This window comes from Gymnodraco acuticeps, unplaced genomic scaffold (assembly GCF_902827175.1).
Source record: "Gymnodraco acuticeps unplaced genomic scaffold, fGymAcu1.1, whole genome shotgun sequence".
NCBI lineage: Eukaryota > Metazoa > Chordata > Actinopteri > Perciformes > Bathydraconidae > Gymnodraco > Gymnodraco acuticeps.
Genome location: NW_022990440.1, coordinates 3,825,103 through 3,848,915, shown reverse-complemented (window position 1 = coordinate 3,848,915; position 23,813 = coordinate 3,825,103). Strand labels below are relative to the sequence as shown.

The 23,813-nt window shown below is 42.0% G+C and overlaps 2 protein-coding genes across 2 annotated transcripts in view; one reads left to right on the top strand and one right to left on the bottom strand.

The window, feature by feature from the left end:
- Positions 1 to 1,061: 1,061 nt before the first annotated feature.
- Positions 1,062 to 4,098, top strand: LOC117552101. The gene is made up of 4 exons (XM_034225336.1): positions 1,062 to 1,161; positions 1,297 to 1,452; positions 1,698 to 1,790; positions 3,099 to 4,098. Exons 1-4 carry the CDS (start codon positions 1,078 to 1,080, stop codon positions 3,405 to 3,407), a joined length of 642 nt encoding a protein of 213 aa, XP_034081227.1. The 5' UTR covers positions 1,062 to 1,077; the 3' UTR covers positions 3,408 to 4,098.
- A 609-nt stretch (positions 4,099 to 4,707) lies between these two features.
- The window catches only part of srrm4 (serine/arginine repetitive matrix 4), a 99,693-nt gene continuing 80,587 nt past the window's right edge, over positions 4,708 to 23,813 (bottom strand). The window contains exons 7-13 of the mRNA XM_034225334.1: positions 18,880 to 18,957; positions 17,988 to 18,153; positions 7,840 to 8,162; positions 7,447 to 7,641; positions 6,426 to 6,518; positions 6,154 to 6,309; positions 4,708 to 5,285 (exon numbers count right to left, since the gene is read on the bottom strand). Coding sequence (XP_034081225.1) covers positions 5,015 to 5,285; positions 6,154 to 6,309; positions 6,426 to 6,518; positions 7,447 to 7,641; positions 7,840 to 8,162; positions 17,988 to 18,153; positions 18,880 to 18,957 — 1,282 coding nt within the window. The 3' untranslated portion in view covers positions 4,708 to 5,014. The remainder of the gene's footprint in view (positions 5,286 to 6,153; positions 6,310 to 6,425; positions 6,519 to 7,446; positions 7,642 to 7,839; positions 8,163 to 17,987; positions 18,154 to 18,879; positions 18,958 to 23,813) is intronic.

Here is a 23,813-nt window from a genome sequence, read left to right as displayed (position 1 = left end):
GGCAAGAGAGCAATTAAATGTGAAAACTTAACACAAAGTTAGAACTATTTCCTGCTATTTCAGTTTCTGCTCCTCAGTCTCTGTATGTTTGAGTGAAGTGGCAAAATCCACAATAATTTACAACCAACCAAAAATAAATTACAGCAAGTGTCATAACTACAAATCGACAGTGTTGCATAGAAAGATTTGCCACTACTGGCAGGGACAACAAACCAATACATATGAAATAAGTAATAAATAAAGGTGGTGTTGCACAATAAAAAAAACTTGACCTTCCTTTGTCATACACTCAAAAAAACGATTCAAGCCCTTCTTAGACTTGACACATTAATAATTGTTTCACTTTACTTAAATATTTTTATTTAAGAAATAAACCTAAGTATAGTTCATTAGTGTAACACAAATTACATTAATCAATTCACTTATTAAATGTATTTAAGACAGAGCAACTCAAAATGAATTGTTTTCATTTGGGACCGCCCCTTTGCACATCACCTTTGCGCATGCACAAGATCCGTTCTGTCATTTGCCGCCTTTTGTCTAACACTGACTGTGCAAACTGACTGGGGAAACTGACGGTGGAAAGTCTATTATTTGGTAAGTATTTGTTTTTTCTAGTAGTTTAGAATGTTCCCTGTTTCCAAGTAGGCCTAATGCCTTTTCATTATATCGACAAGAATATTTGAAACCACCGTGTTATATTTTGCTCCGTTTTTAGTTGGGTCTAAACAGCAAGCTAGCTAGCTTGCTAGATATGGTTAGCATTGAATACTGGATAGTAGAGATCATTAGATTATATTAAATTAGATGTCACGTTATTGTCATTGAACACAGTACACCGAAATTCAGTTTAAATTCAACCAAAAAATGCAAAGAGTAATTCAAGTGCACGAGGTAAAGCTAGCTAGCTGGATAACTGGTTTGTTAGCTAGCTTGCTAGATACGGTTAGCATTGAATACTGGATAATGGAGATCATTAGATTATATTACATTCGATTTAACGTTATTGTCATTGAACACAGTACACCGAAATTCAGTTTAAATTCAACCAAAAAATGCAAAGAGTAATTCAAGTGAATGAGACGCCTTGAGATTGTGGAGCAAAGGCCTTTGATAGGGGACTTCAAATGCAGATGGCCTGCTCTGTTTCAGCAGAGTGAAGTAAGTAAATATTTGTATTTGTTGACAGTCTTTTATTATTGTCTTTTGTGATTCATGTCTACATCCTTGCATGGTTGTGATTCTAATAAACAAGTAACAATTGGTTGTATTGTGCTTGTTAATAATATTTTTAAGGTGAATGCGGAGTTTTTGAGGATCACAACATCACCACTTCAATCAAAGTTCATGTGGCAGCTGGACCACTTCTCAGACAAGCTCTTGAAGATCTTCAAGACCAAAGGAGGAGTGAAGGGGCACAAAATCAAGGAAGCCCTTGCAATATCAGATTCGGTTAGTATAAATGCAGAGAACCTCGTTTTTCACTGTATTGTTTTTGTCCATGATCATATGAACACATTTAAGAAATTGTCTGCTTTTATAGTGTTTTTAAGGCAATAGCTTATTGTGGAAATGTAGGTGTAAGGAGTCCTGCTTAGGGACACACACGACAGATACAGCCCTCTACTTTGTAAACTACCTGCTCTGTTGCACATGCATTGTGCTTAATTGTCTTTGATTTATCGCCCCTGCTTTAGTTTGAAAACATCCACATCAAGAGGGGGTGCATCCTGCGAAGCATCGCGATCTACCTCAACGAGGATCCAGACTCTTTTTTTAAGGAGTATCAGGTATGTTTATCACAATATGTTTTCAATGTATTGGTTAACAGTGTTACCCACAATTATAACCACCATTACTTACATTTATAATAAGAAAATTATATGGCACACAACCCTATCCCTGCTTACATCTAAATATCTTATCACATATCATAAATACATGCAGAAATAAATAAATCTATACATTAATATAGGAATGAATATATGTAAGAATGAATAAATACAGAAATAAAAAAATAATAATAAATAGATACAGAAGTAATTTCATCGGGCAAGTGTTAAAATAAATATAGAAAAAAGTGAATTAATACATTTATACAGATATAAATACATCTATAAATTAACATAGGAATACAATTGATAAATACAAATGTGAATTAAAACATGAATATATCTGGAAATAAATACAAATAATAAATGAATGCTGAAATAAATATTTACATTTATATATAAATACATCTATAAATGAATAAATAAATATGGACATGAATACATATGTAAGAACTTATAAATAATTGAATAAATACATAAATAAAATAATAAATAAATGCTGAAATATATTAATCAATAGATTCATGTTTAAAAAGGTATGTGAATGCAGCAATTACTAAATTGTTAAAGGAATAATTACATAATCACATAACAAGGAAATAAATTATTAAAGAATAAATAATCAAATACATATCGAAATAAGTAGGTAAATGCATAATTAACTACAGGAATAACAACAAATTACATTATTAAGTAGGGACGTAAACAAATAATACCTGAATTAATAAATAAGATAACGTTGATAATCAAACAGAACATACAGGAATATATCTTTATAACTTATTTATGCAAACATTTTCTTACAAGCTTAATTTAGTTCTGTGTTGGAGGTCCTAACCTTCTCTGGTATCACTCGGACATTTTTGTCCAAATTGGTAATTTTTCACATCAGATTTGGCTATAATGATTTTGTGTTTTTTCTAGATACTTTTTGGAATTTCAATTTTTCTAATCGGTCTCGAATACACTGTGTACAAATTACCCTAATTGTCCATTTAAAAAATGTTCCCACACTTCCCAAAAAGTGTGGGGGAAAAATATTTAAATATAATATTTGTATCATATCATTTTATCATTCAAGTTTTTGAAAGTGGACATTTTTATCCTGAGTGGCCAGATTGGGTAGTACATTTGAGTGATACCAGAGGGTTAGTCTAAAACTGTTTTGATCAATGAGGAGAGCCACATAAGTAAATCTGCTTCTATAAAATGTAGTAATTCAGGTTTTAGTTAACACATGTGTTGTATGCTTGTGTCTTTGTTCAGGCCTCTGCCTCTGAAGATGCCAAGAGGGACATGGCAAACACAGTCATGGGCATATACACACTTCAAAGAGATGTGGATGGGCAGCCAGAGGACGTGGGAATTGTCATCGAAGGCAATATAGTCATGGACAACTTGGGCAGCGTGATTGTGGGGTTTGTCATGCTATTGGGACTTATTTATGCCCTGGATTTGAGCTTTCCGGACAACCTCAAACACACCTTCGAGTTCATGCAGAAGGTAGTGATGAATCTGGATGGGCACAAGCTGAATGGTAAAATCGAAAGTCTGAAGATCAAGTTGTTCGATTGAAATGTGAAAAAGAAGTGACTCATGAGTTCATTGTTGTCATTTTATTCACGAGTTTCCTAGTCAGAGCAGATTGAGCCGTTATATCAATCATTTGTTCTGTGCTTTTCTGTATTTGTTTCAACACACTGTAACACTATTTCCATATGTTGGTGTTTGCAGTGCACTCTTTATGTTATGTGTTATTGTCCTGTTAGAAGAGCAGTGCATACCCCTGTTATATTGTATTCATTGTATTTGGCAAAGGGAGATTTGTAAGTTAATTATAGGAGTTCCATTTCTCTGCCATTTTAAAAATGGTATTATCTTTCAGAAATGTTTTTCATCTTTCAGTGTGAATTCATTCATTTTTAAAACACTGTATTGAATGGAGGATTGTTTTGAATAATGTGAATTTAAAAATAAAAAAAACTAAACCATGTTTTCTATCATGTGTAACACATTTTTATTAAATTATATTTAACCTCATTATTTCATTTTCAATTAATTAAATAGGATTTAGGTGGACTAGCATTATTTAAATTCATAAAGGTAATGTTATCATTTTACTTAAACTCTATTTGAAAAATTTGAGTTGGACTAACTCATTTACATTATACTGCATGGATGCCATTAGTTTGAGTTTGTGCCACATATATTTATTGGATGGAAAACCTGCCAACAATAAAATTGAGTTAATCCAATGAGTTATTTCTTTGAGTGTATAACACAAGATAAAAACAGTGTTGATTTATGTGTTTTGTTCCAGTGTTGTAACAAAAAAAACAATATTCAAGTAAATTGAGAATAAATGCCATCATAAGTTAATTATTATAGTCAAAAGGTTGCAACCACATGTGGTACAACTTCTCAACAAGTCCAATATATTCACCTTTAAAGTATTCATATTTTTTTTAAACAAATGCCTCCTCTGACACTAGAATTGTTCCTGTTGCAGCACAATGTTTCAATCGCTGTCTGTGGTATTACATGGACTGACATTTCAATTGTGTTCCACTTGATCAGAGGATAAATTAATTTGACATTTGCTCGCCGTCAGGCCAGCCTCGTTGTGTCATTTTTCACAGGAAACGCGTTTGTTCTCCACCTTTTGAAGTGCAAAGATCAGAGCAATAAACCTTTCCTTATTTCCGACGACTATTCCTCTGAAACACTCAGATCAAACAGCTCCAAAGTTCACTTCTCTGCACAAAAGTCTACAACATTCAGTATTGTGCCACCAAACAAATGTTTAAAAAGTAAATTCAACCCTTGTTGGTACCTTCAGGCCTTAATATGCCCCGTTTTAAAAAATAAATATTAAACATTTTAAAGCATATATTTTAAAGAATAATGCAGTGCTTGAACATTAAAATAAAAAACAACATTGTGTGTGGACCAAATACATAAACACGGTCTCTGTGTTATGTGTAGTTTCTATTATTAAACAGACAAAAAGACATTCAGTCTCCTTCCTCAGTAAAATACTTGGTGGGACCCCTGTGGGGACATTTCCACTTAAGTGTTGAAGCGCAGCACAGAGACGCACACAGTCAGTTAATCCAACCCAGTGTCCTCTCTGAAATAGAAACAAGAATGGTGCTTTGCTTCCTTAACTTGCTCTTAAAATCTTAATGCCTTGTTTTGCTGCGTTTGTGTAACGAACAGCGACTCCGACTCCGGCTGCGACTCCCAAAGACGGAGTTCCAGGATGAACTGCGGCTGTAGCTCCTGTAAGAGGAGTAACTGTGTCTCCGGCTCCGGCTCCTGCTCCTGCTGAGGCTGAGTATCGGACTGCGGCTGCGGCTACGGGTGAAGAGGCTGCTCCAGGACGACACGCTGGTGGACCGACTGCTGGAAGAAGGACTGGGGCGGAAATAAGGGATGGGCCGCTTCCTGGCACTGCGGAGAGACATAAAGGTAAGTGGTGTGAAATGGACAGAAAGGATTTAAGCAACAATGTGTAGATTTGATCACAGATTAAAAGGGCATTGACCATTGTTTTCATGTAAATAACGTGTCAAATTAGCTTTACAGAGCAGCAACCTCCGGGTATAAAAATTAAGCCAACTGCAGTTCCTCAAATTACTTCAAAAGCGAGTCTGTAAATTGGTCCTAAACCTTTTACCAGATAGTTGCTGCATATAGAAAACTTTATTTTAGCTGAAATTCAAAACCTCCTTTACAAGCATGTCGTGTTAGTAAAACCAAAAAGTCAGATGGTAGATGCCAAAATGCTCTGTAGAGCTGAGGAACTGCAAAGTCAGGTGACAATTCTTCACTATGAGCCACTATTTTCACACCATTTGGCCTATAGGTAATATACAAAGCTGTTAACAGTAGGTATAGATTGGTGGAGAAATAACTGTATAAAATACTTTAGTTTAATCATCCTGTGTCGTGCTTTTGTGCATATTTCTGGGTTTATATCATTTGTTGCACTCATACAGGACTATGAAATTAAGTGTGTGGCAGATCTGTTAAAAATGAAGCAGTGATTATCACACTTGCTTGTTTTGTTTTTTTACTTCTCAGATTGCCTGTGTTCCACCATCTGCTGCTTTAGCACCTGCCGTGGCTTTAGAGCTGACACTTATCTCCTCCTCTGGCTAAATGCCATTTCAAGGTACACAGCTCATCAACACAATTAGAAATATTTCAGTTCAGAGAGGTGAGGGGGCGAAGGAGGGGACCTGCAGTAGATATTTGCTACCTTTAGGCATAGCAATGTATATTGTAGCTTTAAATAACCAGACTCGGAAAGCCTTACCTTGTGATCCGGCGTGCTTCCAGATGGCTCGGTGAGTCTCTTCTCCTCTTCTTCATAGGAGAGTAGGATTTGCGTCTTTGTCTCTTCCCACTAACCTTTTGTGCATGCTTCACATCTGCATCTCTGGAGCTATGAGTTCTCTTTCTTTCTCGTAATCTGGGAAGCAGACATGACAATGAGAAACATGGATAACCAACAATGTTTATGTTTATTTGTTCCTGTACACCCCAAATGAGGAGTCATTGGCAGCCGGGAGGTTTTGCAATGTTTACCTGTCAGCACTGTATCTGGAGTGGCTTCCTCTAGAGCTCAGGCTAGCCACGCTGCCTCGCCGCCTCAGATCAGCTGAATGACTCGAGTATGAGCTGGCAAAGAAAAAAGGACAATTATCTCCTGGTATTGAGCATAGATGCAGAAGTAACGATTCCATAATCTAATTTCCTTTACTCCTGGAATTCAGTATCAAACAATGTTATTTTGCTATTTACAAAAGGCTGTTTCCCAAAGTAAATCTATGGGATAAATCATGTTTAGGGTAAATGGTATCACATGATGACGGGGAAGTTGGAATTACACCGTTTGTTAAATTGGCTTTAAAGAATGGCACTGTTCCTGACGGATTGATAGCACACGCTCACAGTGACAATGCTAGTGTACTTTTAGTATGCTAACATAACATATTAGCACTTAACATAAAGCAACAGTTCTTGGTTTTGCAGGTAAAATAAAGTATTGGATGGATTGATTATTTTTTTAGATACCTTCATTGAATAGTGTTAGTGAGCGTGGGAAATGACATGCAGCAAGCAGTCAGGACAGGCAAATCATTTACCCTGGAACTCACTAGCTGCTCAGGACATGTGGTTAACCCCCTAACCTAAAGTTTTTTCAGTCATCCAGAGTGAATCTCCAACCCCAAATATGAACCTCATGCTTACAGGAAGTCACTGAACCACCAAAACCAAGAGTAAATGTCTGTGATGTATCTTTTGCCAATTAATCAGGTAGATGTTGTGACATTTTCAGGATAAGCAACAACTTTGACCTGCAGGTGGCACTCGGAAAATGGATCACCAAAGCCATGAGGTTTTGTTTTTTTGGCAACACAGACACCCGTACAACATTTCATGGCAATTCATTTTAACAGTTGTTGAGATATTTCAGCCTGGATCTACTGTGGTCTCCTACATTTTCACTTTTTGATGTGCTAATTGAAGTACATAAGAGTGGAAATGTACTTATTAACTTTGGAATTAGTGGATGATGGTCATTTACAACGAGTAGTTAACCCACCTGCATGATGACCGTGACAGGCTTCGGGAATAGCGTCCGGAATATCTGGAACTTCCTGAGGATCTGCTCCTACTCCTGCTGCTGGATAATCGGGCCTTCAGTCGCCTTCGAGACGACTTCCTCGCCCTTCGAGAGCAGTGGGAGGTCTTTGGAGATCTCACAACATCTACCCGGCACCCCAAGGTTATCTGCTCTCTGCGAAGAAAACAAGTTTCACTACTTTAAAAGACAAAAACCAAAACGGTATCTTGGGTTGTTTTTAATAAAAGCTCTTCCTTTTTCTGACTCGAGATATGAATATTTTCAAAATAGGGAAACAGAGTGTGAAGATCAACAACCTGCAGTTTTTCTGGTAAGTATGAATTCAGATGCCATATTTATTAAGAACTTTACCTCTTGCCGTTTCCACTGAAAAGCGTTGCAGACAAGCTGTCCTCTCTGTAAGGTTTGCACAGGGAAGCGTAGCTTGTCACAGAGTTTCCTGAATCAGAGGCATTGTCTCTGTCAGTGAACTTCAGCTTCTCTGGCGAGGCCAGGCGTTTGCAGTGGTTCCTCTTGTTGTCAGTGACAATCGCCTGAAAAACACCAGTTTTGCTTGACGGAGGCGAAGACGTGTCATTCCCAGAATCGTAATCGTGTGGAACTTTGGTCTGGCCCGATAAATGCTGAGACTCTTTTCCGTGTAAAAGCTCGTTTCCAGGTTTTGGTGACAAAATCTGTAAACAGACAAATAAGCTGCAGTTTAAAACCAAACGAGTTGATGAATGGAACCTGCTATCTGCTTTGATGCACTGTGAATACTCTACTACAAAGGCACATATTCCCCTTGAAAACAAAGAGAAGGGATTTTTTTTTCCTCAGGACAGAACATTTTAAAAGATAAAGACATCATGCAAATTTGAAGCATGCGATTAACCCCAAAAGAAAGTCTGAAATGAACTATAAACAAATAAATCAAAAAGAAACTAATTGAGATAAAGTAAGTCTAATCTAAAACAATTATATGAAAGGAACAACAAAAGAGCAGAGAAGAGAGAGAAACTATGCGTGGAAAGATCTACCGGTTCTAACTCGAGTGAAGAGAAAAAGAGTAAACAATAGCCCCCTTGAAAAGCCTCATTTAAGAACATTGAACAAACATCACAAAATGGGTATTATGTATAAATGAAAAGGATTTGCAGACAAAGAGAGATCCCATCATTCTAACTAAGAAAGCCCTCAGAATGGGACAGATGACTGTGCTCTTTCTCCTGTAAGAAGTAAATCATTTGCCTGCAGCGACCTACAAGTAAATCCCTAAATCTGTGGATAGCATCGACTTACCAATCAAGATTTCCTCCTTAAGTAGGTAAGGTGTAAGAAAAAGGGAAGAGCGGGCAACATAAGTGCATCATTAGAGTCGTCAATTGCAAGAAAAAGACAATAACCCTCTCTTCAAACCCAGAGCCAGTTAGACCTATATTGGTATATTCATCTTTCTCTCCTTAATGGTGCATTGTTATGGAGTTTTTCTGAGAGCGTACTTTTAAAGTACAACTGCACAAAGCAGCTGTTGAAGTTTTTTACTGCAGACGTCCATGCACGGGAAAAATATAGTGTCTCTCCAAGGATCATATAGCTGACTAATAAAATGATGATCTCTGTTTATTTATTGATAAGGAGTCACTCTTTCTTTATCTAGTCTGTCCTCCCGAAGGTGTTCCATTATCTAGTCTAAAGTCAATACAACAGAGGAACCCCTGAGGGAAATAAACACATGACATGTTCCTCTACAATCCTGTCTACCACTCGCATCGTTCTCGCTCACAGAAAGACATTTTTTAAACAGAGACATCTTTTACCGTCACCTGGAGATATTTGGATAAGTTGCCTTCAAATAAACATTTCAAATGGTTCTTGTGAGCTTTCAATTTTGTTTTTGTCTTTTTTATTCTCCCACCACAAAATCATTTCATTAGTTACATTTACAGGGTTAAAGGGTTTTCTGGGGGTTATTCTGTCTGGTCATACCTACCTGTCCCTTTCTGGATTGCTTTTTTGGGGAAAGAAATATTAAACAAAGATCATTCGGCATTGCTTTTGAAATTACATTTACCAAACCAAACCCCCAAAACAAATGCAAATACCACAGAGTTATTGCAATACAGTAAGGCGTCCCCTCAGCAACCAACTGTGAATTCCTCCTAAAAGACTTTGGGATATTGAATGCCAGGCATGATTCAATGTATGGATTCATTTATTGTATTTCAATGAAAACCCTGTGGTGTGTAATTCAAAACATTATGTGCAATTAGCATAATGTAATGATTGCTGGTGAGAAATTAAATATATTTCACACTCCGTAAGCACGGGACAATGAGTTGAAGGTCAAAGCTGTACAGCCTTGATAAGGCTCTATGGGAGAACATCACTTAAAAGAAAAAAAGATAATCAACCTGCAATAAACAGCATATCTGGACAATTCTGTCATCTAAACGCTGTGATTCACAGTTGAGTCGTGGATATATATATATATATATATATATATATATATATATAAAAAACATATTTTGATGTATGTACAGTAAATCCTCAGTCCAGAAAGAAAGCTAGTATGCAAGTATTTAGACATCAAACACAAAATACTGTCCGTCTAAACCAGAAGTGTTTACTGGTAATTAGATACAAAAAAAAGAAAGAAGTAAATAACAATTTTTTACCTGATTTTTGTTGTTGCTTATTTTGGTCAAAAGTGGCAAGAAAATACTAATAATTGAAAAAATCAAGTGATCATTCTGTTACTTATTTTCCTGCTTCAGCCCAGTCTCCCTTACAATTATTCTGACATGAATTAAGTAGGTACAATTGAATCCAATGCCAGCAATGTGTGTGTGTGTGTGTGTGTGTGTGTGTGTGTGTGTGTGTGTGTGTGTGTGTGTGTGTTCTATTTCATCCTTACTGACCGCCAGAGGCGGTGCTTTAGCACTGGATATCTTCTGTCTCGCGCATGCGCAGGTCGAATATGTATATCAACAAAGTCACGTGTGACCTCGTATGACCCCGGAAGGCATAAGTTCCGGTGCCGTCAACGAGTTCAGTCCTTTTTCATCTTCTCGCAGCGCAGGTTACTACTTTATGAGTAAAAGCCAAGCTAGCTTACTGAACAATTAAGATCCTAGATCTGTAGCCTTGTGATCGTCTAGATCGGAGCTGCGGGCTAGAAAGTAGTGATGGCAAGATGAAGCCTTAGGAAGCTTTGAAGCTTTCCAGCCAATTGGTTCGCAAAAGGGTTCATCTCATGAGGCTTCATCATGGGCTTCATTTGAACATAAACCCCCTGTTGGTCAAAGTGTGTATAACAGGCAGATTGGACATCTCAACAGTGTGCTCTTTCTCATACCGAGTTCCCAATGAGTAACGCCTTAGAATAACTCTAAACAACCAACATTAATATTATCATATCATATTTTCATGTTAACAATATTGTTTTTATTCCAGTTGAATGATTGTGATTGAAAAGCCTAAGGAATACAACCAAAGAATACATTTATTAACTACATTATCTCATTTCGCTGTAGCTTTTATAAACAACAAAAAATACGTATTGTTCAGTCGTTGAACCAGGGACCCTGCGGTCATGAGTCAACTGCTTTCCAGCTGAGCCACAGCACACACACTGAATCTCCCTGACAACACTGGACCATATTTATTCATGTTTTTATTCCTACATTTATTTATGCTTGTATCTATTTATACTTATGACATGTTCTGACCTCTATATAGGTGAGGGTCTGAGCTCTCTTAATTCCATCGTGTCACCGGGCCCGGGTACAGGAGGGGTAATATGGTTCTTATTATACATCCATGGCATGGGGAATATGAGCGCTGTGGTTCAACCGGGTTCAACCGATCTGAATCGCTTCGTGAAGCAGTCACGTGGTATCGACAGGCAGCGAGGCTTCGTTTGTCATCGATGACGTCACTGGCCCAAAACGATACAAGCTTCACAAAAAGCTTCGGGGATTACTCGACACACGCTCCGAAGCCTCGGCGCAATACGTAACATCACTACTAGAAAGACGCTCGCCCTCCAAAGGCTGCGACGAGCTAGCTGTCCGCCCTCCCAAGGGAGGGGACCGCGGTGTTCACCGCTCGGATCCTAGGAGCTCCGGATCGGTAAAGAGCGGACGCTCCTGCACGTCAGCCGGTGAGATCGCTACCGTTTATTGCTGATTGTGCTATATATTCTCAAACTAATGAGATAATTGTGTACAAATTAGCCGAGGGCTCTCGCTAATTTGTTACTGCATTAGTGAAGAGAGCGTCTCCGCCCTCCTCTCACTACATACATTTGGTTCCTTACCTGATTCTATTGTCCAGTTAGCTGAGTGCTCCCGTTCAAGCTAGCTGTTACTGCACTAGTGAAGAGAGCGTCTCCGCCCTCCTCTCACTACATACATTTGGTTCCTTACCTGTTATATCGTCCAGTTAGTTGAGTGCTCCCGTTCAAGCTAACTGTTACGGCGCTAGTGAAAAGAGTGTCTTCGCCCCTCTCACGGCGCACAATTGTTTTCTGTTCCATCCTCCAGTTAGCTGAGTGCTCTCGCTCAAAGCTAACTCGCTACAGCGCTAGTGAAGAGAGTGTTTTCGCTCCCCTCTCCCTGCACACAGTTGGTTTCTGTTCCATCCTCCAGTTAGCTGAGTGCTCTCGCTCAAGGCTAACTTGCTACAGCGCTAGTGAAGAGAGTGCTTCCGCTCCCCTCTCACTACACACAGTTGGTTTAATACCCGTTCCATCTCCAGTTAGCAGAGTGCTTTCGCTCAGGCTAACTCGCTACGGTGCTAGTGGAGAGAGTATTCCCGCTCTCCTCCCACAGCATATATACCACTAACTGACCACTAATTTGTTCGCACCCCAGTTAGCAGAGTGCGCAGTTGGCGCTATGTTTAATGGCTGTAACACCTGTATGGCCTCTCTGCAACCAGAGGATGGCCATGACCTTTGCCCCTCTTGTCTTGGCCTCGAGCATCTGAGGGAGGGCCTTTCGGAGGACTCGTGCATGAATTGCACCATCATGCCTCGTGCGGTAAGAGCTGCTAGACTACCCGGGGTTGAACTACTGACTGAGGGTGGCCTTCCCCCTGCACAGTCGACTACATCCCAACCTACCCGTCCTAGGCGTCGGGCAGCAGAGGCTGCGGGTGCCCCGCCCAAGAAAAGGACTAAGCCTGATAGGCTGTCCTCTAGGGTGGACCTACTCACTACTGAGCTTGCCCAGATGAAGTCACTCCTCTTGGCTCTCCATTCTGGTGTCCGTACAGAGCACGCCGCTGCACCCAGTCCACCCATGGCTGAACTGATTCCAGATGACGATGTGCTCTCGATGGCAGCTTGGCGCCTGCCAGTGCGTTCTTCAGGCGCACTTTGGCACCCGCCACCCTTGCAGTTCCTCCCTCTTGTGAGTATCTGAGGGAGTTACATGCATGCTGGAGGGACACTAAGACTCTTTCCGGTCTTACGTCTGATGGCCGAGCCCTAGCAACCATGCAAGATGCGGCAAAGGTCGGTCTTGACTACATGCCGGCTGTGGAGCCTACCATTGCTTCCCTCATAGTTTCCCCTGACGAAGCTCTGAGGTCGGAGGCCAGGTGCCCTCGACCCCAATGTCGGGTCACTGATGACCTGCTCACTAAAGCTTACGATGCAGCGGGCCGTATAGGCAATTCCCTCTCTCACCTCATGCTCGCCCTCTCGGCTTCCCTGCAGCAGGAGGCTCTTAGCGCTTCTGCTACCAGCCTCAGTGACGCCTCATTACAGGCGTTTGCTCTGATGTCAAGAGAGCTTGGGCGCCTGATGTCCACTCTCGTCCAGACTCGTCGCCAGGTTTGGCTGGCACAGTCACCCTTATCAGAGGCATGTAGGAGGACTCTCCTTGCTGTCCCAGTGGAGCCCGGGGAACTGTTCGGTTCAGCTGCCGTACAGGTGCTCGAACGGACTGTCCAAGCTAGTCAGACCAGGCAACAGTTCTCAGCTCTTCGCAGAGACATGCCCCCCCCCGGTAGGCCGAGAGGCTCCGCATCTGCCTCCCGAGGCCGCTCCCGTCCACCGGCTCACCCCAGTGCCCGCCAGGGACCTCAGTATCCCACGAGGGGGCCGGCCCGCTACGGTCCTGTTAACTCGCCCCCAAGGCAGTCTCGGTATCCGGTGCCTAACCGTCCCCCCCCAGAGGCCGGGGGGCAAGGTACTGAGGGTCTGGGGCCGGCTGTCGGTTATTTCTCCCAGCAGCAGCTCAACTACTGGGTAGCTCAAGCTTCAGACCCCTGGGTGGTTTCCACCTTAACCCAAGGGTACAAGCTTCAGTTCCGACGCCGGCCCCCAGCCAGGTCAAAATGACCACCATAAACGACCCGGCAAAAGAAATCGCCCTAAATCAGGAGCTGTCAGTCCTCCTTGCCAAGGGTGCAATCGAGCCTGTGGACCCCATCTCAAAGCCCGGGGGCTTCTACTCGACCTACTTCCTGGTAAGGAAGAAAGGCGGTGGACTTCGCCCAATCCTCGATCTGAGGGGACTCAACAAGTTCCTAAAGTACTTGCCTTTCCATATGCTGAGCACAGCGGACGTTCTTCGTACCGTAGCCAGGGGGGAATGGTTCACGTCCATCGATTTAAAGGACGCTTATTTTCATGTGCCTATTGTACCTCATCACAGGCAGTTTCTTCGCTTTGCCTTCAGAGGCCGTCATTTCCAGTTCAGGGTGCTCCCATTCGGACTCTCCCTCTCCCCAAGGGTGTTCACCAGGTGTGTCGCGGCAGCCCTCTCACCCCTGCAGTCTCAGGGTATGAAGATTCTGCCATACTTAGACGACTGGCTAATCTGTGCACCATCCCGGTTGCAGTCGACCCAGGACACGGCTCTCCTTCTCTCTCATGTCGCCCGGCTAGGCCTCAAGGTGAACATGGAGAAGAGTTGTCTGAACCCCTCTCAGAGCCTAACCTTCATTGGGGTGGCTCTGGACACAGTCACTATGCGGGCCTGTCCATCTGCTCAGCGCCTGGAAGACATCCTCCAGCTTCTTCCCCTCTTCAAAAGGGGCAGGTCTCTGGCATTTATCCTGTTTCTCCGCCTCTTGGGCATGCTGACAGCTGCCTCAACTGTCATTCCCTTGGGCTTGTTGTCACTGCGCCCCCTGCAGAGATGGCTGAACGGCCTCCACCTAGACCCCAAGTTGCACAGGCACAGAAAAATCAGGGTGTCACAACAGTGCCTCTCCACTCTATCCCCATGGAGGGAGAGGTCATATATGTCGAGGGGCGTGGCCATGGGCTCCGTGGCAAAACAGGACAGTGGGCAGTGGTCTACTCTGGACGGCACGGAACACATCAATGTGCTAGAGCTACGAGCTACGAGCTGTGCACCTAGCACTCAGGCACTTCCTGCCATACCTAAGGGGGAGGCATGTGCTTGTCCGCTCGGACAACACTACAACGGTGTATCATATACAAGATCTGGGGTCTCTTCGGCAGGGCAGAGGTAGATCTCTTTGCCTCGAAGATGTCGACCCACTGCCTCCTGTGGTTCTCCTTGAGGGAGAAAACCAGCCCTTTGGGTCAGGACGCCCTGGCTCATTCATGGCCAGGGTGTCTTCTCTATGCCTATCCACCCCTCCCTCTGATCCTACCAACACTCCTCAGAGTGCTTCATCAGGGCCACAGGCTTCTTCTGGTGGCCCCCTTCTGGCCAGCCAGGACTTGGTTCTCCCTGCTGCACAGACTCTGTTGCGGGACACCTTGGCGTCTCCCCAACAGGAAGGACCTCTTGTCTCAGCTGGAGGGTCAAATATGGCACCCCGACCCCTGCCGCCTCCAGCTGTGGGTCTGGCCACTGGAGGGCCCGACCCACTGCTGAGCGACTGCATAGAGCCTGTCAGGAGGACTATTCTCAATGCGAGGGCACCATCTACTCGTAGACCGTACGAAAACAGGTGGAAACTGTTCTCTGACTGGTGCCAAGGGCGAAATGAGGACCCAGTACATTGCTCGGTGCCTACTACCCTTGAGTTCCTACAGTCCCTCCTGGATGACGGCCGGTGTCCCGCTACCGTCAGGGTGTATGTGGCTGCTATATCAGCCCAACATGCAAGGGTTGACAACAGCACAGTAGGGAGCCATAGGCTGGTATCCCTCTTTTTAAGGGGAGCACTGAGACTTCGCCCCCCGAACATCCCAAGGGCCCCTACATGGGATCTGCCCTTGGTGCTGGATGCCCTATGCTCGCCTCCCTTTGAACCCTTGTTAGAGGCAGATCTGAGGTGGCTCTCAGCCAAGACTGCTTTCCTTCTTTCCATCACCTCAGCAAAGCGTGTAAGCGAGCTTCAGGCCTTGTCCGTGAACAGCTCGTGTCTGAGGTGGAACTCAGATGGCTCAGGTGTCACCTTATGGCCGAACACAGCGTTCCTCCCTAAGGTGCTGGCACGCTCTCACTTTAATCGGCCTATCCAGCTGGCACGGTTTGACCCCCCATCAGGAGAGGGGGAAGAGAGGTCAAGACTCCTATGCCCGGTGCGGGCCCTTAGAGCTTATGTCCAGACTACCGCAGGCATGCGTCAGTCTGACCAGCTCTTTTTGTGTTACGGTGGTCCTAGAAGGGGCCGTGCGCTCTCAAAACAGCGCTTGTCCCACTGGATCGTGGATGTCATTGCCCAGGCATACAGGGCGAATGACCATCCCTTGCCACCCAGAGTAAAGTGCCACTCTACCAGGAGTGTCTCCACGTCATGGGCAACCTTGAGAGGTGTGCCCCTGGAGGACATATGTGCTGCGGCCACATGGGCATCTCCGAGCACATTGGCCAGATACTACAGGGTGAATGTTGCCGCCCCTCACCCGCTGGGTGTGGTCCTCCTGCAGAGTCCGCCTAGGCCATCCTTATAGGGTGAGTATTCAGACTTCCTCGTGACTCTGTTGGTATAGGTCATCCAGTGCTAAAGCACCGCCTCTGGCGGTCAGTAAGGATGAAATAGAACGATAGTTACGTATGTAACTACGGTTCTATGAATACTGGATGACCGCCAGAGTTCTTGGTCACTCGGAATTTCGTGTTTCTGCGAGAAGATTCAATAGGAATGAACTCGTTGACGGCACCGGAACTTATGCCTTCCGGGGTCATACGAGGTCACACGTGACTTTGTTGATATAAATATTCGACCTGCGCATGCGCGAGACAGAAGATATCCAGTGCTAAAGCACCGCCTCTGGCGGTCATCCAGTATTCATAGAACCGTAGTTACATACGTAACTATCGTTTGTGTGTGTGAGTGTGTGTGGAGGAAGCAGAAGTGACTAATCCCAGTATGTTGAGCTTTCGATGACCCAAGACAATACACATGTGCTTCCTTTCTCCTTCTAGCATGAAAACAGTTTTTTTAAATCTAATTTGTGTTCCTTATACACAACAAATGCTTCACTTCCTGTGCAGCTATACTCAATTTAGCTGTGTTCCAAGCAGTACCCCGCACATCTAACTACAGACACATCTTAATATAAAGTACTGGCTTTTTTACATCCAGTATACTGTACGTCAACTCAAAATCTATATTAGCAAGTCAACAGTTAAAGCTGACACACAGTATTATGCTCACCTTGACCAAGGATGCAACACAGTCCTAAAACAATTATTGAAAAATATTGGCACTGAATATTCTTTGACATCACTGAACACATTTTTCTAAATGAAATTCATAGTAATAGCTCCGAAAATTGAATATTTTTTTCTTGGTGTTGGTTTTCATTTGAATCCAGAACTTTATTTATAAAAGGGAAAATAAGAATTAAAAAACACTGTACTCACATTGCCTCAATACAAAGAATGTGTCCTTTTCCCAGCAGTATCATTATAGTTATGGAGAGGTCTATATTAGGTTTTAGAAACAAGAACTGACAAAATAACTGTACAAATAAAGAATTCATAAAAGATCAGTCAGGCCATGAATATTTTTTGGGAATATTGATCCTTTAAAGGTGGGGTAGGTAAGTTTGAGAAACCGGCTCGAGATACACTTTTTGTTATATTCCATGGAATGCTCTTAACATCCCGATAGCAATGAATATCTTAAGAGCTTTGACAAAAAATCCATAAAAAAATGTAATCTGTGGAAGCCGTGGTACTGTAAAAAGCACGACCAATCATCTGAGCCGGTCCGGCTAAAATAACTGGATGGCCTACCTGCCTGTCAGCCTTCTATCTGTGCACAAACTTATCTCGTGCCCTCATTGGTCATGTGCGCGTTCGTGTGTGTTGGAGGAGGGGCTCTGTAAGGAAGTAGCAGATTTTTTCCGGCTGTGTATTTTCAAATTCTAGCTGGTTTCTCCAAAATTACCTACCCCACCTTTAAAGCAGCTGAGTTTCAAAATATAATTTCTTCTTTTAAATGAGGATTTTCCAAACCCAACTGCCTCTCTGTAGGCATTTCATTTTGACTGAGAATGAGCTGTTTCACATGGCCATACTGTAACTGAGAAATGGAATTGACCCAGCAGCGTTAGAGGCCTGAAGTGTACTTACGGTGGCGGTGGACAGGATGGAGCGATATTTTGGAGCCGTTTTACACACTGATTTGGTGGCGGGTCTCCACTTCAGGTCGGTATGGTCAAGCATTCCGTTGTTTTCCTCTACTACAGCTGCCAGGTCTCCTAATGTGTGATGAACAACAGATCTCTGCAGGTGGTGTCTGTGGGAAAATGCTTAGTTTAAGTCACATAGCATCGTGACATTAATGCTTCAAATCACTTACAGCTAATTCTGCACTCAAGAGAATGTCTTCTCAAGCCTTTTTCTACCTAGGAAAATAGCTGAAATTATTTTTTATTTTCTTTATAATAATGTATTTTAAAGCCAAATCATTATTTCTCTAAACCCAATAAAATCATAATAATAATAATTGTGTAATAAAAAGCTATAAACATATTTAATATAATTAAATGTAATTGTTCTTTTGAACAGATTAACAGGTCAAAGTTCACTTATTGAAGTGTTCATAAAGATGGCGCTAAGTGGCGCTCTGATGCTAAGTGCAATGTTCTGCATTCAGTGTTGATCAATGATTATTTAAAAAGCAATTATCACCAGGGTCAACTTCTTCCTCTAGCTCTAGAGATCCTTACGTGTCCACCCTTTTCAGTAAAATCCATAAAAACTGAAAAACAACATCCTTCATCTTTCAAGATTTTTGCAATATGTCATTATAATGGAGTGCATTGATCTGTGGAGGGAATATGGGGCCACTTCCTGTGAAGCTGTGATAAGGGCCGGTCGTGCCTGAGATCAGGAAGTCACCTCTGCCTTATCAGTCATCGCTCTGGTGTGACCAGGAAACCGGCAGACACCCGGAGCTGATAAGATAAACTGAGGGAGTAAAGGGGGGTGAGGAGGGGGAGGGGGAGGGACAGCTTCCTACCTGTCCTCTGCGGACGATCGGTAAGAAGAACTGTCCGACTCTGACCTCCGATAGCGTCGCCTCCGCCGAGTCCGTGAACTGATGAGGAGAGAAGACACCAGTGGATAAGGAGCTCAGAGTACTACAAGCAATCAATCAATTTGTTGGAAGTACTTGACTACTTTTATAATCAGCTTATCAGTTTATTTCATTTACCAAGTATTGACTCCTTCTTCTATTTGTTCTATACTGTACCAATGGAAATGGCTTACATTTGCATCTTTGTACATATTGCACATACTGTATATACCCTTTATGTTGTGTAATAAAGGAAGACGTGCTCCGCTATGTCTTCAGCCTCCACCTTTTACCTTCTTATACCATCATGATATACTAAATTAAGTGCTGAGAACAGGGAACAAAACATCGCTATCACAAAGTGAGACATTTAAATAAACACAAGCAGTCAAACGATCAGCCTATCAATGAACAACAGTTAGTTATCTAAACCAATGGATTAACCTTTTTCAAGTCAGGCACTTCAATTCAGGTATATTGGATCAAAAGCCTGTTTATTTAAAAATGTTTCAGGGACCGTCATCTGAAAAGAGTTTGGTTATTGGATCATAAAAAGCACTGGATTCTATGGTTCTTTACTTACGTTGAGGAAATAAGTTCAACAAGTGAAACCTATGTTAAAATAGTCACTGTTATGGGTATTAGTTACATACTGTAAGGCTCAATTCTATAGTGAATTGATTAGTATAACATACCCTTTCTCTAGGGACCATTGGAACTATCTGAATGCCCTCTTGGGGTCCACTGACATTGTAGAAAACTCTGAAATAAACCACTTAAAACTCAAAGATCTGTAATAATGGCTGCACAGGTGGCTGTGTGTTTGTGTGCAACTGCACAAAGTCGGCAGGTCAATGAAGAACAAGGAAAATAGTCCATTAACTATTTAGGACATTTACACCTGACAATTCTACTGCTAGGACCGTGTTGGCCTAGGGTTAGAGGCTCCATCAACATACCCCAGCCTGATATCTGGCCCAGGAACTTTGATTTGTGATATTCTCCATCTTAGTCTCCCCGCATTTCTTGCAAGTAACATTAAATTACATTGTAGATCCTGTTTGAAAACATATGTGTAACCCTAACCCTCCCCATTGGGCATCTTTTTCTTGGCATTAGCGCTGCTTTACCAAATGTCAGCAACTAACTTACTGACTTTCTTTAAAAGTAATTCAAATAGGTCAGGGGTTGTGCACTGCTTACTGATGTTTTGCCCCCCCGTTGATAAAACAATCAACCAATCAGATCACAGCAAGAAGGGTTAGGAATGTGGATGGCATCTTGCTCACTGGCTATACCCTGTAGCATACGTAAAATGACTGGCATATGCAAAATGTTTGAATCTTGTTTTTTGTGATGCATATGAGCAGGAAAAATAGGAGAGCACATCAGAGAAAGTGAAAGTATAAAGAAACAGCGAAGGCATGAAGAGCATAAAAGAGGCGAGAGTTGAAGTGAGCTGGAAAAGAAATGGATTCTGTTGAAGTAAGAAGCAACTGAACTTGGCTCTGTGCTTACAAACAACGGCGCGCTCATTCAAAGTCGAATTATAAGATTTTGCAAGATCACAGTATGAAATTGGTTTCTCTTACCCTCTTCCACCCCTTTTTTAACTCCCTTTGTGGCTCAAGCATTCAATCGCTTTTTCCTCTTCTACGAGGGCTTTTTCAAGCTTTGCTCAGAGAAATAAACGCCTGCGAGTTTGTGTATTCACCCTTCGTGTCCCTACATGTGAGGATGCTTTCTATTTCTTCCTCAGCAATGGCTGTTCTGAAAAGGTTGGATAGGCGGTCAGTGTATGTTTTGGTCATTAGATTTTCTTTTCACAAATGGATATTCAAAAACAAAAAACGACTGGATATTTGATTTTCGTTTTAAAATTGAAAAACCAAAATTGAAATAAAAGGCGTTTTTCTTTATCATGGTCAAAAATGGATTTACTAAACTTAAAAAACGGGATGATTTTCATTTTCTACTTCTCAAAACTAAAAATTAAATCAATAGAAAACAGAAACAAAAAAACTACCGGTTTTTCATATTTTGCTACCGGAAGTTACCTTACAAAATAAGAATGCAGATGAGGACGGTCAATCCGTGTATCTACGGTCCATTTGTTTTCACAACAAAAAAAGGCAAGACACATATTGAGCCCAGAAAATGGATGTTATTAAGGGCTGTAAAATATAACAGGCCTATGTCTAAAATGGACAACATTGTTAGGAGATTTAAACTATAGGCCTCCAGCGATTCTTCACTGCGGTAAACTCAGCTGTCACTAGGGTGACCAGATGTCCCGCTTTGTGCGGTACTGCACAGCATTTTCACGACTTTTGGTGCGTCCCGCAAATTGAGACGATGTCCCGCATATTTCATTTTGATTGGCTAAAACGCTTTTCTAAAATCTGATTTATGACATGAATCAGATGCGGAGAAAGGCCGGCTCGGTTCGCTGACGGCCGGTGTTGTGTCAAATGATGCACCCCCGTTGTGAAATGCACCCCCTGGCCTGCCGTAAAAAGCACCCGCCCAAAGAATATGCTTCTATTAATCCTTCTATTACGTTTCATGTATGTGACACATTTATTGTCAGAGATAGCAAGGGGTGCATATCGTGGCAACCAGGCTGTTCATAAAAAGCACCCCCCTAAATACAAATGTTTCTATTAATCACCCTCAAGCACTTGATGTAAACATAAACAATACATTGTAAAGCACAAGTACAAGCACAAGTATACAGACAGGACGTCACAATTAAATAAAAACATATTAAATAAAAAATGTACTGAAAAATAAATGACAAATTAATGCAAAATCCAGGATTCAACAACCCAACCATCAAAAAGACAACATAGAATAGCGGACTACACATTAAAATGCGCATTCCCTTGTCAAGGGGTGCATTTCACGACGGGGGTGCATAATTTGACACAACACCGGCACCGCCCTTTATCATTATATGTTTTAAACGGCATCATGTAAGTTGCGCTGACAGGCAACAGAGGTCCACAGTGTGCCACCCCCCGCTGACAGTTCACGAGCGTCCACTCCATAGTGTCTCTCCATCCCCCGTTGACAGTTCACGCGTCGACATTGCATTTACATGTCCCACATTGTCCCACACAAACATACTCGAGCAGAAGTGGCTTGATTTTGTTCTCAGCAGGGGACTTTGACAGAGGATTTCTCATAAAGTACAGCGTACAATTACTTCAATATATTGTTAGTAGTAGGCTAACTAATACAAAGTCAAACAGTATCAATATCATTTCGAACTAATGGTAAAATTGTCTTTTTATAACTCATCAAAGATAGCAGATAAACATGCATTATGTAGGCTACTATGGAGGGGACTTTGACAGAGGATTACTCAAAAAGTACACAGTAAAAGTACTTAATTTCATTTCTGGTTCTGGTTAACTAGTACCGAGTGTCAGTCTTATTAAGAACTTGTAGTAAAAAACTCTAGAGTATGTTTGTGCCACAAATGGGACAGTCAGAGCTCTGTCCCACTTGTGGCTTTTCTGGCACCTGGTCACCTCAGCCGTCTCGAGTTTGTTTTATCAAATCAGCTGCTCTTCATTTTTGTGTGATACACATATTTTTTACCACAAGTTCTTAATAAAACTGACTGGTACTAGTTTGTCTGCTACCAGAAATGAAATTAAGTAGGCTACTTTTACTGTGTACTTTTTGAGTAATCCTCTGTCAAAGTCCCCTCCATAGTACATAATGCATGTTTATCTGCTATCTTTGATGAGTGATAAAAAAGACAATTTTACCAATAGTTCTTAATGAAATTGATACTGCTGGACTGAGTAGTCTATGGCGCATTTCCACTACAGCGCGGAGCTCGCTTTAAGCGTGCCATGCCCGGACCGTATTTGGTTGCGTTTCCACTTGGCGTAGTTCCGGCTAGCGGGTACTATTTCACAGTTTTTCTGGCCCCATAAAATCGAGGTTCTTTCCGGGCCAACAACCCAACCCAGTCTCACGGCATTTCATGTTATAGTCACGACATTTAATCTATTGATTCGTGTTCACTAACACGATTTTCCCCTTTTTTTTCGTGTCACACAGAACGATTTTAAAAGCAATGGATTTCTATTGGTAGTATGTTTCGTGCCTGCAGCACGTCTTTTTGTCTGTTCGGGTTGGAAGACCGGAAGCTGTGGGGTTCATAAAAACATGTTCTTACCAAGCGGCAAACTCTGGGGAACAGCCGGGAAGCCAATACGGAAGTGCCACACACTGCAGTTCATACATGGGCCGCTAGGGACTGGCTGCAGAAAGGAGCAATTTCCATAGACCCCCATGTTAAAATGCCCAACTTTACAGCAGAAAAAAACATGTTTCTACCCATGGATGCAATAAATATTATTATCGATATAGTTAGATTCCACCTTCATGATTATGAATCTGTGAGTGAATTGTTTTCTAACACGACCCTTTTATTTATATTAGGTCTTAATGTTTTTGCATAAATTAGGGCGTGGTCACGTTGATGGACACGTACATGCCTCACTGTCAGCTAACAGCAACTTGTCCACTCTGCTAGGCTACAACCATAGAGGCTACAACGTTAGTTAGTCATAGTACTGTACTTGACCCTTTAGCTTTAGCCGTGTTCGTGGTGATTGTGCCTTTTAGGGAATATTGTTACAAATACCAGACAATTAAAATGTCGTGCTGTGTGCTTGAATGTACTAACAGAACTTCCAAGAAGTCTAAAATGATAATATTATACATGTTAACCCCGTTCGCAGGTGTTTGTGTGCTTGGTAGCTTAGCTTGTTACTTATTAGCCAGCTAAGGACGTAACCCTTTATGCATACATATACATTTTAGTTTATGATTCAGCCTTGGGTAAGACTTTTATA

Coding starts and splice junctions, on each gene's coding strand:
- LOC117552101 (XM_034225336.1), top strand. CDS start 1,078: ATGAGACGCCTTGAGATTGTGGAGCAAAGGCCTTTGATAGGGGACTTC. Junction 1,162..1,296: donor CTCTGTTTCAGCAGAGTGAA/GTAAGTAAATAT, acceptor AATATTTTTAAG/GTGAATGCGGAGTTTTTGAG. Junction 1,453..1,697: donor CCCTTGCAATATCAGATTCG/GTTAGTATAAAT, acceptor CCCCTGCTTTAG/TTTGAAAACATCCACATCAA.